This window comes from Pithys albifrons, chromosome 3 (assembly GCF_047495875.1).
Source record: "Pithys albifrons albifrons isolate INPA30051 chromosome 3, PitAlb_v1, whole genome shotgun sequence".
NCBI classification, from domain to species: Eukaryota; Metazoa; Chordata; class Aves; order Passeriformes; family Thamnophilidae; genus Pithys; species Pithys albifrons.
This window is the reverse complement of record NC_092460.1, coordinates 77160646-77174001: the sequence shown is the minus strand read 5'-3', so window position 1 is coordinate 77174001 and position 13356 is coordinate 77160646. Positions and strand designations below refer to the sequence as shown.

General features: G+C 37.2%; 1 protein-coding gene across 1 annotated transcript in view; it reads left to right on the top strand.

Moving 5' to 3' along the window:
- Positions 1-9694, top strand: part of ASZ1 (ankyrin repeat, SAM and basic leucine zipper domain containing 1) — a 37270-nt gene extending 27576 nt beyond the window's left edge. The window contains exons 10-13 of the mRNA XM_071550000.1: positions 1264-1376; positions 6770-6875; positions 7277-7378; positions 9194-9694. Of these exons, the coding sequence (XP_071406101.1) occupies positions 1264-1376; positions 6770-6875; positions 7277-7378; positions 9194-9340 (468 nt within the window). The 3' untranslated portion in view covers positions 9341-9694. The remainder of the gene's footprint in view (positions 1-1263; positions 1377-6769; positions 6876-7276; positions 7379-9193) is intronic.
- The last annotated feature ends 3662 nt before the right edge of the window (positions 9695-13356 follow it).

The following is a 13356-nucleotide window of genomic DNA, read 5'->3' as shown; positions in this document are numbered from 1 at the left end:
ATCTTGTTGGGATTTTACATTACTAAATAACTTACTTGTCTAAAATCTTGTAACGTGATTTTAAAATGTTTAAAGATGCACATGTGAGCCCATAGTTATTTGTTACCTGTGATTGGTAGAGAACCCAGAGGACAGTTTTCTGCATTCATGATGAACACTGGATGTCACAAAAAATAATCTCAGGAATAAACAAGCATTTCGCTAGGCACCCTGTCTTTCCTAGAGTTTTGATCTGATCTGTGTTGTCAGCTGTTCATTGAAAATTCTTCGTGCAGTAATTCCAGAAATTTGGGATACTGTGAATGCTAACATCTTAGAAGTTTCTGAGGCTGCAGAAAGGAGCTTCAGGTCCTCAGAATATCAGAGTTCCATATATTCTAGCTTTGGAGACTCTGGGATCCTTGCAGTCTCAAATTCTAGAGTGGTCTGCTCCTGCTGAATGCAGGTACTCAGCAGGAGAGTAAGGAACAAAGTCATACTTGGAACTGGCATTATGAGGTTTTTAACTTGCGTGGAGGAGAATCTTAGGGCTGGTAAACACCAGAAGTCCCATCAGATGAGCAAGGAAAAGTATCGAATGTGCCACAAAAGCATTTCCTTTTAACAAATGGACTGGTTTTTTTTCTTTAAAGTGTTCTGGAAGAAAACTCTCAGCCTAGGATTTAAATATGACTTAAAATTTAAGCTGAGATACTCGATGGGTAGCACAACTGGCAATGTTTTCTGTCCCAGGCATCACTTGGAGAATGTTAGTTACTGGTGTATATTTTTTTGAAGAAAATTGTGTTCTTCTTCAGTTAAAAAAGGCTGCTTTCTGTAAAATTCTACATTTGATGCTGATCTGATAGTTTCTACTCTTTCTGAGTTAATGCTGTATCACCATCATGATGATTCATTATTTTGCTGCCGGAGATGACTTGGATTATTTTGAAATATGTAGGCATAGCATCCTAACAACACAGGGGTACTTATATAACCTGATATTTAACTTTTTTAATGAACCCTGAGCAGATTTTCTGAGTATCCTATGCAATTTCTATTTGACAGTTTCTCAGTTCTTGTAAATTTGTTCTACGTCACTGAGTTTTTTCTGTGTGTTTTTTTCTCCTTTGGCACTTATGTACATTGTAATTGTTTGCAATAACTTAAAAATTACTTCTTTTGACTCTTAGAAATTAGAAACTCATGCAGTAATTGGTACTGTACTTCTATGTCTAATAGTATTAAAAGTAAATTGTATTTGGAATTGCTCTTCAAATTTAGATTGGCATTACAAATCCTGGAGATCAACAGAAACTCCTGGGTGCTATTAAGGACCTGCAAGTAGATGAAAATAGAATTGAAGACCTCCCTGAAACTGTGATGCTGGAATTGAGGTATTAACTGTGTATCTAAGGAAATGGAAGTGAAATACTATTTAAGGTGACTGCATTGTTTTCTATGACTCAGAGGTAAAATCCTCTCACACTTTATCCCGTTCATAAGAATATGCTAGTTAGTGGATTATGAGAGCTAGCAGTAGGTGTTTTTTTAATAAAGAAAGTTGGAAGCACAGACAAAGCAGGCTCAGTTAGTCTTGCAGTCAAATTTGTCTGATTGTAAGATGTAGTAAAAAGATATGTGGGAGGGAGAGATGCATATAATTTCTGCACTGAGCTTTAATTTTTAACTGATAAATTATCTTGTACATGTGTATCAAATCATACATGTTAGTTCTGTATGGATTCAGGACTTTTTTGTTGTTTTTCTCTTCCACTGGGAGCAGTTTTAACTGGCTTCTAAAATATTTCATTTTTTTTATCTTACAAATTAAGTACTTTAGAAGTTATTTTCCTTATCGCAGATTATATGTATCAGTAGATTTATATGGAAACTTTTTTTAAGGACGTGTTACTCCTTCAAATTTCCACTTCAGTTTGATATTTTTTCTCATTGTAGTCTTTAAGCATCAGCTCTGGAACGCCTCTCATACATTTAGTAATGTCTTGTGAAATACCATGGAAGCCAGGGCTAAGCTGAGAGGTGCATTGCTCAGCAACCATATTAAACTTAGTTTTCTTAAGCACTGCTAGAGTACTCCCCACTCAGCACAAAAAGAAAAATGAAGAATATAGTAAGTACACAGGAGTCTTAAGATTTCTTAAACCTCTTACCCTTTATGTGTAAGTATATTCTTTTTCCAGAAGACACACCTAGACTTCAGTTTAGATTCTGTGCTCACAACTTTCCTCTTCTTACTTCCCAGAACTATAGAAGATTAGCTATTGAAAATAGTGTTAGTAAGTGTTCAGTTTCTCTTTAAGATGTATCTTTGTCTTAACTAGTGACCTGACAGTTGTGCTGCTGCTTAGATATTTTTCCCTCTCCAAAATGTCTGTATTATTTGGGTGCTAAGTTGTTAGGTATGTCGTTCATTGGACCAAAGAATGTGCTTGGGTTCAGATTCAGTCTGTACATGTTGCCATGTTTTGGAGACTGCTGAATTGCACTAAAACTGCATTAACAGTCATGTAATTATCTGACCTGTCATAGTGTTCTTCTGTGCCTTGGTTACATGAGACTGCCTAGTATGTACTACACTCCCATCTAACTAATCATTTGTACACTGATTGATGGTACTGTGCCAGTATCTTTATCTGTTGCTGTGTTTATGAAAAAGAGGCTTTGCAGCCTGCTTGAGGTATGCTTTTGCAGCACAATGTCAAGTTTGAGCTGTAGGACATGGGAGGTAACATACATGCAAGGCATTTGACAAAGCTCTTTGAGAGACTGAGGTGGGCTGGAAGAGAGGAGTGTTCAGGTCCTAATGGACGACCTTGATGTTGCTTCTGGTGTGTGAAGCGATTTCATTTGATGAATAGACCACTCAGGAATAAGGAATTGACTGTATATTCACAGAGTTGTGGTCAACAGATCAATGTCCAAATGAAGATCAGTAGCAACTGAATGTTCCTCAAGGGTTGGTATTGGAACCAGTGCTGTTTAACATCTTTGCTGGTAACATGGACACTAGGATTCAGTGCACCCTCTGTGAGTATGCCAGTGATACCAAGTTGTGTGGTGCAGTCAACATGCTGGAGGGAAGGGATGCCATCCAGAGGGACCTTGACAGACTTGGGAGGTGCGACTGTGCATGAAGTTCAGTAAGGCCAAGTGCAAGGTCCTGCTTCTTGGTCAGGGCAATCCCAGGCATAACTACCGGCTGGGCAGAGAATGAATGTAGAACAGCCCTGAAGAGAAGGACTTACGGGTATTGGTTGACAAGAATCATAGAAACACAGAGTATCCTGAGTTGGAAAGGACCCACAAGGATCAGCAAATCCATCTTCTGGAAGCTCAACATGATCCAACAATGTGTGCTTGCAGCCCAAAAGACCGACCAGATCCTGGGCTGCATGGAAAGAGGAGTGGCCAGCAGGTCGGATTTTTCCTGTCTCCTCTGCTCTTATGAAACCCTACCTGGAGTATTGTGTCCAGCTCCAGGGCCTCCAGCATCAGGAGGACATCAACCTGGAAGGAGTGCAGAGATGGTCCATAAAAGCGACCAGGAGGGCTGCAGCACCACTGTGAAGACAGTCTAGGATTGTTCTGCCTGGAGAAGAGAGGGCTCCAAGGTGACCTTAGGTCTACAAAGGTGGCCTACAGACCAGTTGGAAAAGGACTTTTTTACAGGGGCATGTAGTAATAGGACAAGGGGGATTGGCTTCAAACCGATGGAGTGCAGGTTTAGATTAGATATAAAAGGAGGAAATTCTTTTCTGTGAGAGTGGTGAGACTGTAACAAGTTGCCCAGGTAAGCTGCAGATGCGAGTTTCTTGGTAGTGTGTTCCAGGGCCAGGTTGGATGGGACTTTGTACAACCTGGTCTAATGAAATCTGTCCCTGCCCATGGCAGAGGGATGGGAACTAGATGATCTCTAAGATCCTTTGCAGCCCAAGCTATTCTATGATTCTGTGATTCTCCACCAAAACAAGTGTGTATTTTCTGAAGAGAATCCAGGTGCAAACTTGTACATGTGCCTCTGAGCCATTCCTGTTAAAATAGAGACTTCATTGCTGAGCTGAGGTAGTAGTCCAGACATCTGTTAGGTGCCTTTGGAAATGGATGTTGTCTTTTCATAAAGAGATAATTAGCTAGAGTTTAAGGGGGTTTACTCAGTTTAAGCTTTGTGCATTTTTATGTTCAAATTATATTTTTTTCAGATTGGTCTATAATAGTGTTTACTATTTGCATTCAAGCAGAGCAGCTTAAAAATTTGAACAGAGGGAATAAGTGGAGAAACATAGAAAATTATCTGTCATCACTTGTCTGGCCAAATACAATGAAATACCCAAGTGGTATCTGGGTGCAGTCTCACACACCAGTGACTTATGTAATTCCTAGTACAGTGGGTTTAGATCATATGTAGTTCTCAAAACCAGAAAAGAACTGATTGATTAAAGATTGAAGTACACAAAATATGACAGCATTTCAGTTATGGGAAGCACTGCATAGTTTTCTAGAAAATGGCTTGACATGTATTCTAGGAATCTGACCTTGAGACTAAAATCATAGGCTGTGTTTACATGCTATTATATAAAGATTTTACTTCCCATTTGTTCAAAGTCATTCTGTGAGAAGGAAAATCAGTCATTAAGTCATAGAAAAACTAACATAGTAGAAAATGTTGAACTGATTGATTATAAACTCGCGGTGTCTAAGGTTGTTTAGCCACTGATGTTTTGACAGCCATTAATTGTAAGGGTTAATTTTTTGAAAACATTACTTCCATTTCTAAATATAAGAACACCTCACTGCAACAGGTATAAAATTCTATGAAAATGAGGTTTCTTTTCTAGAACTATTAACTACAGTACAATGAAATAGTATGAAAAGAATAAATTTTTCTTTCTTCCCCCCTCGCTAACTCAAGCCCATGACACACTGTGTATTTGTTGAGAATCCTTCCAGAATTCCAAAAAATAATTTCCTTTGTGATGAAACACAGAAGGTGCTATAACTGATCCCAGACAGCTAAAAAATTATCTTTCTAAGTAGAAGGAAATACTTGTGATTATGGCTTGATTGTAGTAATGTGGGAGAAACTTTGAGACTATCTCCAGATGTTTAGTGTTTGAGTTTTCTACCCCAAATACTCTGTTTGTTTACATTATTCTGAAACAAATAATAGTTTATTTTATAAAATCAAACTAATAGACTTTCTTATTTTGCCATCTTCATGAAAAAGAGCAGTCTTGGTTTTAAACCTCTAGCATACCTACTGATGTGTCTGCGTGTTTCTGTTTTAAATGTTGAAGTCTTAACAGTTCAGCACTGTTGCAAATCACAGATATCCTGAGCAGTGGTTGAAATTTTACTCACTAATGATCCTGTGCCAAAATTGAAGGAAAGCAGTCTATGACACACTATGGGCTAAATTCCATCTCTGTTTAGGTACTTGTACTGCACTGGCACGTAGCTTAGTTTACATGTATGGCAAATTGCATTGATGGCTTTTTGCCTTCAAAAGCAGAAGCAAGATGTTGTCAGTATCCTGCATTTAGGTTTGATAGCAGATTGCCATAGGGAATGGGAGAATGTGGGGATCTGAGTTGGTTTATTCAGATCCTATGGATCTGCAAGGAAGTTCTGCCATAGGAACTTATAATTGTCTCTTGTTTTGGGTCTGCCTCTTATTCACCCAAATAGCTTAGAGCTAATGGAGACTTCTCTACTGGAGATACAGGCATGTCTCAGGCATTTCGTGGTTTGAGAACACACTCTGTAATAATACCTGGATGCTCTTCCTTGCCCTCTTTTCTACTTCCTGGTCAATAGCAACAGATTTCTGGCCAGCACCTTGGCTTACAACAAGAATTCTCTGACACTTTCAGTAAAGTTGAGTCAGTGTCACATGGAAGCTCTAAACTCTTAATGTTGGAATTAATCTATTAAATTTTTCTATCCTTTTCTCCACTTTTCTGAGACACTGATAAAACTAATTTTCAGAGTTGTCTTCCTGTTTCTATCTGAGACCAAGTATAAAATTTCTTCCAAATAGATAACATCACATATTTTAGGCTTTGAGGTATATGTTTCCAGATCTAAGGGCCAAGCTAGTATTATTGAATTCTTACATTATTCAATTGTGCTGGAGATCAAGTGACTCTAAACCTATTCATTTAAGTTCTAGCTCTGAAAGTGTAAACCAGACTTTTTTTTCTTCCATATCTGTCTCAAAAATGTAAGCTGCAGGTCAGAAATACTGATATGTCAGCATAAAACTGACTATGAATTCTCTGGTTTTGGTGTTGCAAGACTTTCTGATTTGTGCACACATGCACAGGAAAACAGAGTGTTGCAGTTATTATGTATAGTGTTACAAAATTACTCATGCAGCGGGTAATGAAATGTTGCAATTGATAATACAGTCTAGATGAGAGTTAGAAGCGGAGGTTAATAGAATGTTTCAGAAAAGCTTTTGGGTGACACTTTTTCAGCTTTCAGTGTGTCTTACTAGCTGAATATTCCAGATAATTTAATGATTTGTTGTCCTTCCAAAATAAGGAGGGACTGAGGGAGAAAGGGGACAAACAAAGGGAAAAAAACTTGCTAAGATGTTAAATGAAGTCTTTAACTACTCACTCTTAAAATGACACTGGGGATTATTTTTATGCAATGAAACTGCATTTCTGACTCACTAGCCAGTGTTTGAAATGCAGAGGTAATATCTGACTTGCAAAAAGTTACAGCATTTGACAAATAACAAAATAATGTTTTATTTTTGCAGTGAAGATGAATTCCTCAAGGTTCTTCAGAAGCTGAATAAAGAGTGTAGTAAGCTGATCATTCCTGTGCAGACCATGAATAAGCATTTTCTCAAAAATTCTCACAAGGTATTCCACCAAAGAAGAGAAGATTGATTTAGAGTCTATTCTACTTTGTAAAATGAAAACTATGAATACTTATGAACTTTCTTGTTTATTATATAGCTATATAGAGCTGTCCAATGCTTTTTCTCTAAAGGACACCTTTAAAAAATAATTTATTTCGAAACATTAAGCCACTCAATAAAAGGAGATTAGATTTGTTTCTTCATGTTTATGCTGATAGGAGACTTAATGTGAGGAAAGTTTCTAACAAAGGCTGCCTAGAGAGTAGTAGATAATGTGCATAAATGCAGTTATAAACTTTTTCTGGCACTATCTTTTATGATACATTAACTGAAGAATATTAAACTATGATCTAAAATTATGTAATTATGGCAATAACTAATTATTAATGGATGGTATTGCAGCGGGCATCAAGTGAAACTTACATTGAAGTCTGCAAAGATGTGGTTTGCAGCATTAAAAAGCTGGAAGAAGAAGTTGTCAAACTGAAGGACCTGGTGGTAGAGGTGAGTGTGTGTGAGTGAGGCTGTTAAATACTGTATACAAGTTTCTGATGCAACCTCAAATGCAACATCCATCAGGGAAGTGTTCCATGCCTTGGTCTGCCACGGGCGCTTTAACCTTAGGTTGGCTATAGCATCCACCTCTCCCCCTTCCACCTTTCCATGGACAAAATGAGAAATAATCTAGAATATTCCACAGAAGTGTGGAGAACCTCCAAAGGAAGGCATAGTCTACCTTTTTATTTCTCCCACAGGAAAGAATTAAGTGGAATGTATCCCTGCGCTCTTGGATAACTACTGTGGTATAAATGCTACACTGAATACTCACACTCTTACATTTTAATTAAGGAATCTTTTGTTTAGAATTATTGACTTGCAAGGAAGATACTAAGGTTTTATGGATTGAATGGGAGGCATCCCAGATAACTCTGCAAGTGACAAAAGAAGGGGGTGGGAGAGGTCAAGGCTAGATGTTAGCACCACATCAGTCATTCTCAAACCAACACAGTGACACGCTCTTGTCAGATGGGGTCATTTTAAGTAATAGGCGAGTAAAAGGAACGGCCGCTGGGATAGAGTAAATGGAGCGTCTGTGTCAGAAAGGAATCTGTTGCTGAACGAATCCATGTGGAACTCAGACCCTGAGTATAATGCTACTAATGCAATTTCCTGTAGTTTAAGTAAATTTCATGTAATATAACAGCCTTCTCCCAATAAATCACTTAACACCAAATGTATTTAGAGGTAGTGATTGTGATAAAGAACTCATTAGCTATTTGTTCCATTTTTTGCATATGCAGTAATCAATTGTGTATATATTTGCCTTCTGTGTGTGCAGGCCAGTTAAAAGGGCTGGGAGGGATCAGAGTTAGGTGTCACTTCACTTGGCTTTTATCGGTACTTCGGGTTTTATAGCTGTCAAGATGAAGCACAGTGTCTTTGCATGCAGGGAAACAACCTTCTAATTACTTCAGAAATGCAATTCCTGTTTTTTAAAATCCTGTTAAATTTTTCAATTTCACTTACGAAGACTTCAATGCAAACCATTTTTGTACTACATAATTTATGATGGGGCACTTTTGGATGTAGAGCACTCAAATGTTTATTATGAAAAGTGCAAATTTAAGTGAAACAGTTAAACCTCTTACATAAAAAGTTTGTATAAATTCCCTTAAAGTCTCCCATACTGTTTGCTGAGCTTAGTCATTCCAAGACTTTGTCAGCAGTACATGTCTGTAGCATATAGTTTTTGAAAGTGCAGTAAGTGAGATGGCCTTCCAAGCATTGCGAAGTAAGGTAGGAAATCAGAACCTAACCCTGCTTGCTCTTCATGACAAGGCTCCACTCAGCTTCAACATGTATTTGAGCAGGCATTTATAAGGTACTTTCCACTTGCCTTTTAATTTCAAGAAAGTCTAATGTGTTACATATTTAACATCCCTTTTTAATAAACAATAGTTTTAGTAATTAAATGCCAAAAGTTCTGATGAAAACATTTGACAGTTGGAGTTCAGTTGTTTTGTTATTAGATTTTTGTACCATCTATTAGCAGTGTTTTATCCCTGAGTAATTAAGTTTGTAAGTGAAGAGTTTGTTTTTCTAATATATTACAGAATGGTTGAGCATCAGATAAGAGAAAAAGGTTTACACACATCTATTTCAGTTGGAGTAGGACAGAGACAGAAATCATATCAATCCTAGATGCATGCAAATTCTTAGGACTGGATAGCTTATAACCCACTTAATAAAATACTTAAACTTTCACACTAACTTTTTGTTGTTGTTGTGCTTTTTACATGAACTTAACATCTGCCTCAGCATGAACAGAAGAACGAACCCAACCAAGTGAAACATCCAAAAAAAGCAGCCACCTTAGGAAAAAGATTAGTAAAAAAGGGAGTAGTAACAATGCTTGGATTTGGTGTCTTCTTCCTTATAATTAAATTAGTGTTAAAGAAAACCTGAATTTAAGTTTCATACTGTTTCTCATCCTATCTGTAGTATTTGTATCCAGTTTGTACTTTGATCTAGAAATAAAGTTAGTAAAAATTAAAAACTGTTACTTCCGATTATCTTATGTTTTTATTTTGGAAATTATTTTTGGTATAGAATGTAGGTCTAACATACTGTCAAAGCTGCTTTTGTATTTTGGCTTAAAGCTGTGATTATTGCTTACTAATTACTAGTTTCATTTTTTTACCTTTAGCTGTTCACAGGTGAACATAAGCAAATTATTCTGATAATATCACATGTTTGTATTTAAAATTATAATGCAGATGTGTTTTGGGGTTTGTGTGAGAGTTTGAAATAAAAATTTTAAGTATCACATTCAATTTTATGTTGATAAAGATTATTTCTCTTGCAGAGATACATTTTTTGTTTCTTTTCACAATCAAGAGGTCTGTGATGATCTTTTTACACATTGCCTAAAAAGTCATTTCCCACTGACCTATGATACTCACAATATGCTTGAAATCTGTTTCCTTAGGGATACTCACTTCTATTAAGTGTTTCATCACATCTATTGAAAGGATTATAGCACTGTTTTGCTATAAGAATGCAGGCAACTTAGAAGGCATAGCAGCATGTTTTTTCTTGGTCTGGTCTTTTACTACAATTTTCTTAATATTTTGTCCACTTGGAAAGGAGCTTGTAATTCCACAGTGAAGCATTAATAACTGTTTGATCTGCTTACTAAACCAGCTATGTTGTAAAAAAGGGAATTGGTGTAAGTGAATTCAAATCAGTTATGTTTTTGCAGGCTTCAGTAAACATTGTAAAAATGCTGAATATTTGGGAAGGGGCATTATTTTATCAAAATGAAGCAGTAGTAGTCTTAAAAAACATAACCCTGAATGGGTGTGCTAGTTTATGGCTCTCAGTTTTCAGAAATGTTTTGTGGAGTCTTAATCTTTGGTATTCCCTTAAGAAACTAGTAAGAAGAAAATAAAAACTTGAGTGCTATTCCAATTGCTGTTTCTGCTGTTGTCTGTGTTTTCCTTTAGAGAACTGCATTGGTTGTTAGGATCTTTCCTTGTTACTGCAGTTTTTACCTCCTCTCCTCCCAGATTTGCCTTCAATGGAAGGAAAATCCTACAGAGTGATGGACCTAGAGGCAAAAAGAGTATAAATTAGGATTTTTTTTTGTTCTGCTCTCAGTTTTGGATAAGAGGGGATAACCTGTGTTCTCCATCACCATCTACCAGCAGAAGTGGAAGTGAACATACTATCAGCCTGAACAAAGTATAGAAAAGGAAATGTTTAAAAAGTAGTTCTCTATTTCTTCATATTACCTTAGAAATAATCCTAACCTAATAAGACTAACTAACATTGTGAAGGGAAGAACCTTTAATATACATGCCACTCCTCTAATTAGCTTGAAATACAGTTCAAATGCAGTTGCCCAGTGATGGGATGGCTCACAGGTATCACGAGAGCTTTTAAAGCTAAGGTCTTCTGGATGTTTCTCTGTTGGATGAAGGTGTTGCAATTTTGGGAGGGTTTGGTAGTGGAAGGGGAGTAGGCAAGCGTGTTGTTCAGACTGTTTCCAACATGTACTTTTATATTAGTTAAGTGGAATTATTTAAACCAATAGTAAGATTTCCGTGGTACTGCTCTTGAAAAGATTCTGCTACTTAGCGCCTACTACTCCATTTCAGTGACAGTTTGCATTAACAAAGCCAGTTCAGAGGACACAGTGTAGCTTCCCTTTCAGGAGCTGCCTTTCCTGCTTCTTGACATTTGAGACAGTAAAAGTTTTAAACTTTTTTTTTCATGAATTTGAAGAAAAGATTTGATCATATGGAGGTCTTTTAAGCTAAACTTGGAGGTCTTGCTGTTGAACCGAAAATCTGATCCAGAAATGTTTTATCACTGCTTAACTAAATTATTGTGCCTTTGGTATAAAATACTTAGGAGGGAAAAAATAACACATGACAGTTGCTGATAATTTTTTTCTAGCTTGAGAGTTACAGTAAAATATTCTCCGCAGAAATGAGTCAGAGGTCTGAACTCTAGGAGTTGACCTCCAAAGCATATTTGGGAGAAGCTGGTCCTTTTAAATTCTCTTATGGATCACCTGGTTTAGATGCTTACAGCCACGACTGCAAACACACTTGCAAACATCGTTTGGGTTTAAACACAGGCCTTTTCCAGCAGCTTCCTTGGCATTGTGCACTGTTCAAGAACAGTGTTGAAAATTACATAAACCACTCATGACAAGCAAGGGTCTTGGAGTAATCACTTTAAGTTGTATTGTTAATAGATTGATCAGGAATTGTGTTGCATGAGGAAGACATGTTAAGAGCCAAATGAACAAAGATTATTTAACTTATACAAAAAAATGAATAAAATTGTATTTACCTCTTTGGATTCCAAACTCAGGCTTAAACAATGGGTTTCAAGATCCTTTATTCACTTCCATGTTGATGCAGTGCCTCTTTCAAATTCTCTGAGAAGGTATCACATTATGGTGGTGATAGGGCAGGAAGCAAAGAAAAAGATTTCTTCAACATCTGGCCCCTGAGCTACACTGTCAAAGTTCTCACCCCCACCAGCACTAAAGGAGCCTTCAGATGAAAATGTCCCTGCTGAGAGCCCTCCTTCTGTAAGTCATCAAATTGAAGTCATTATCCCATAACAGTAAGAATACAATGATTTGCACATCTATGAGGGGATTGGAGAATGCTAAAGAGCTTTGCATGTACTAAGCAGATAAGCTGTGTAGTCCTGTTGATACTGTTCTCCTCTTACAGTAGTGCAAATGGAGGTGTAGAGGATTCAGTGAACTGAACCTGCAGCCAAACCCAACAGATACCTAGTTGCTTAAAGATGCAGTGGGGTTCCTACTTGCAATGCCATTGGCTACCTAACTTGTCTTGATACGGATGACTATTCCTACAGTGGCCCTTTCTGACTCTTGAAACTGTTATGTAAAATTAGGGCCTTCGGTGATCCTGTGGAGATCTGAAAGAACCTAAAGAATTCTTTTTCCTAATTTTCCTGTCCAAGATACACTGCAGTTTGCATGTGTTGTGTCTTTCTTCCTGTGCTTTGGGATTTGCTGTGCTCTTTAAATTGTGGAGTACCTGGCATATCATAAGGCATTGCCCAGTTATTCCTGTTGGCTACCAGTTGCAAGTAATAAAGAGTAGTTTAGAGTATGTGTAGTCTTAAACTGAGAAAGAGCGAGTTCTTTTTATTACCTTATCCATTGCCTTAAGCATGTGTTTGGGTTTTTTCTTTTATTTCATCCAAGTGCTTCGTTGAGGACAAGACTTAAAATGTGCAGTTTATTCTGTTTCCTCTTGTCATCTTTGAACCCCTTCACATATTCCCCAAAGGTGTTGCATACTCTTAAGCATGAGCAGGTATTTGCTTGTATTTGCTTGTATTTGCTTTCTCTGTTCCAGAAGTTCTGCAAAAGCTTTCTGAAATAAAGCTGATGTGTTACCAGTAAAGCACTGCAAACGTTGCTTTGGATCTTTGCGTCCAGATAAAAAAGCCCTGAAGGTCTAACAGGTATCATAACTGCAGGCTTCTGCTTTTAAAGACATGTACTCTCATTTCTTTGTTCTGGAGGCGTGAGGAAAGTGTATATTTGAAAATTTACATTTTCCAATTTTAGAAATAGGAATTTCCAGGTAATGGGGGCTCTGATTTGATAAGCACTGAGATATGAAAAGGGCTATTACTGACATTAAATGAATAATGTGATGTGTATCCTTAACAGCTTTAATAGCTATTAAATGACTTCAAGTTTTTATCCTGATTCATATGGTATAGTTTCATATAATACAGACCTGTAGACCCTGGAAGTGGAACTTACAGGGATCCCTGAGTAAGGATTTTCAGTTCTTTTAAGCTGTGCTACTGGTGGGAATAGATATGGGAAGATATATTCTACTTACAGGTTTGGTAGAGGTTTTTTTCATATTCATTTTTCTCAGATGAGCCTTCCATGCCTTCAGCCTTCCTGAAAA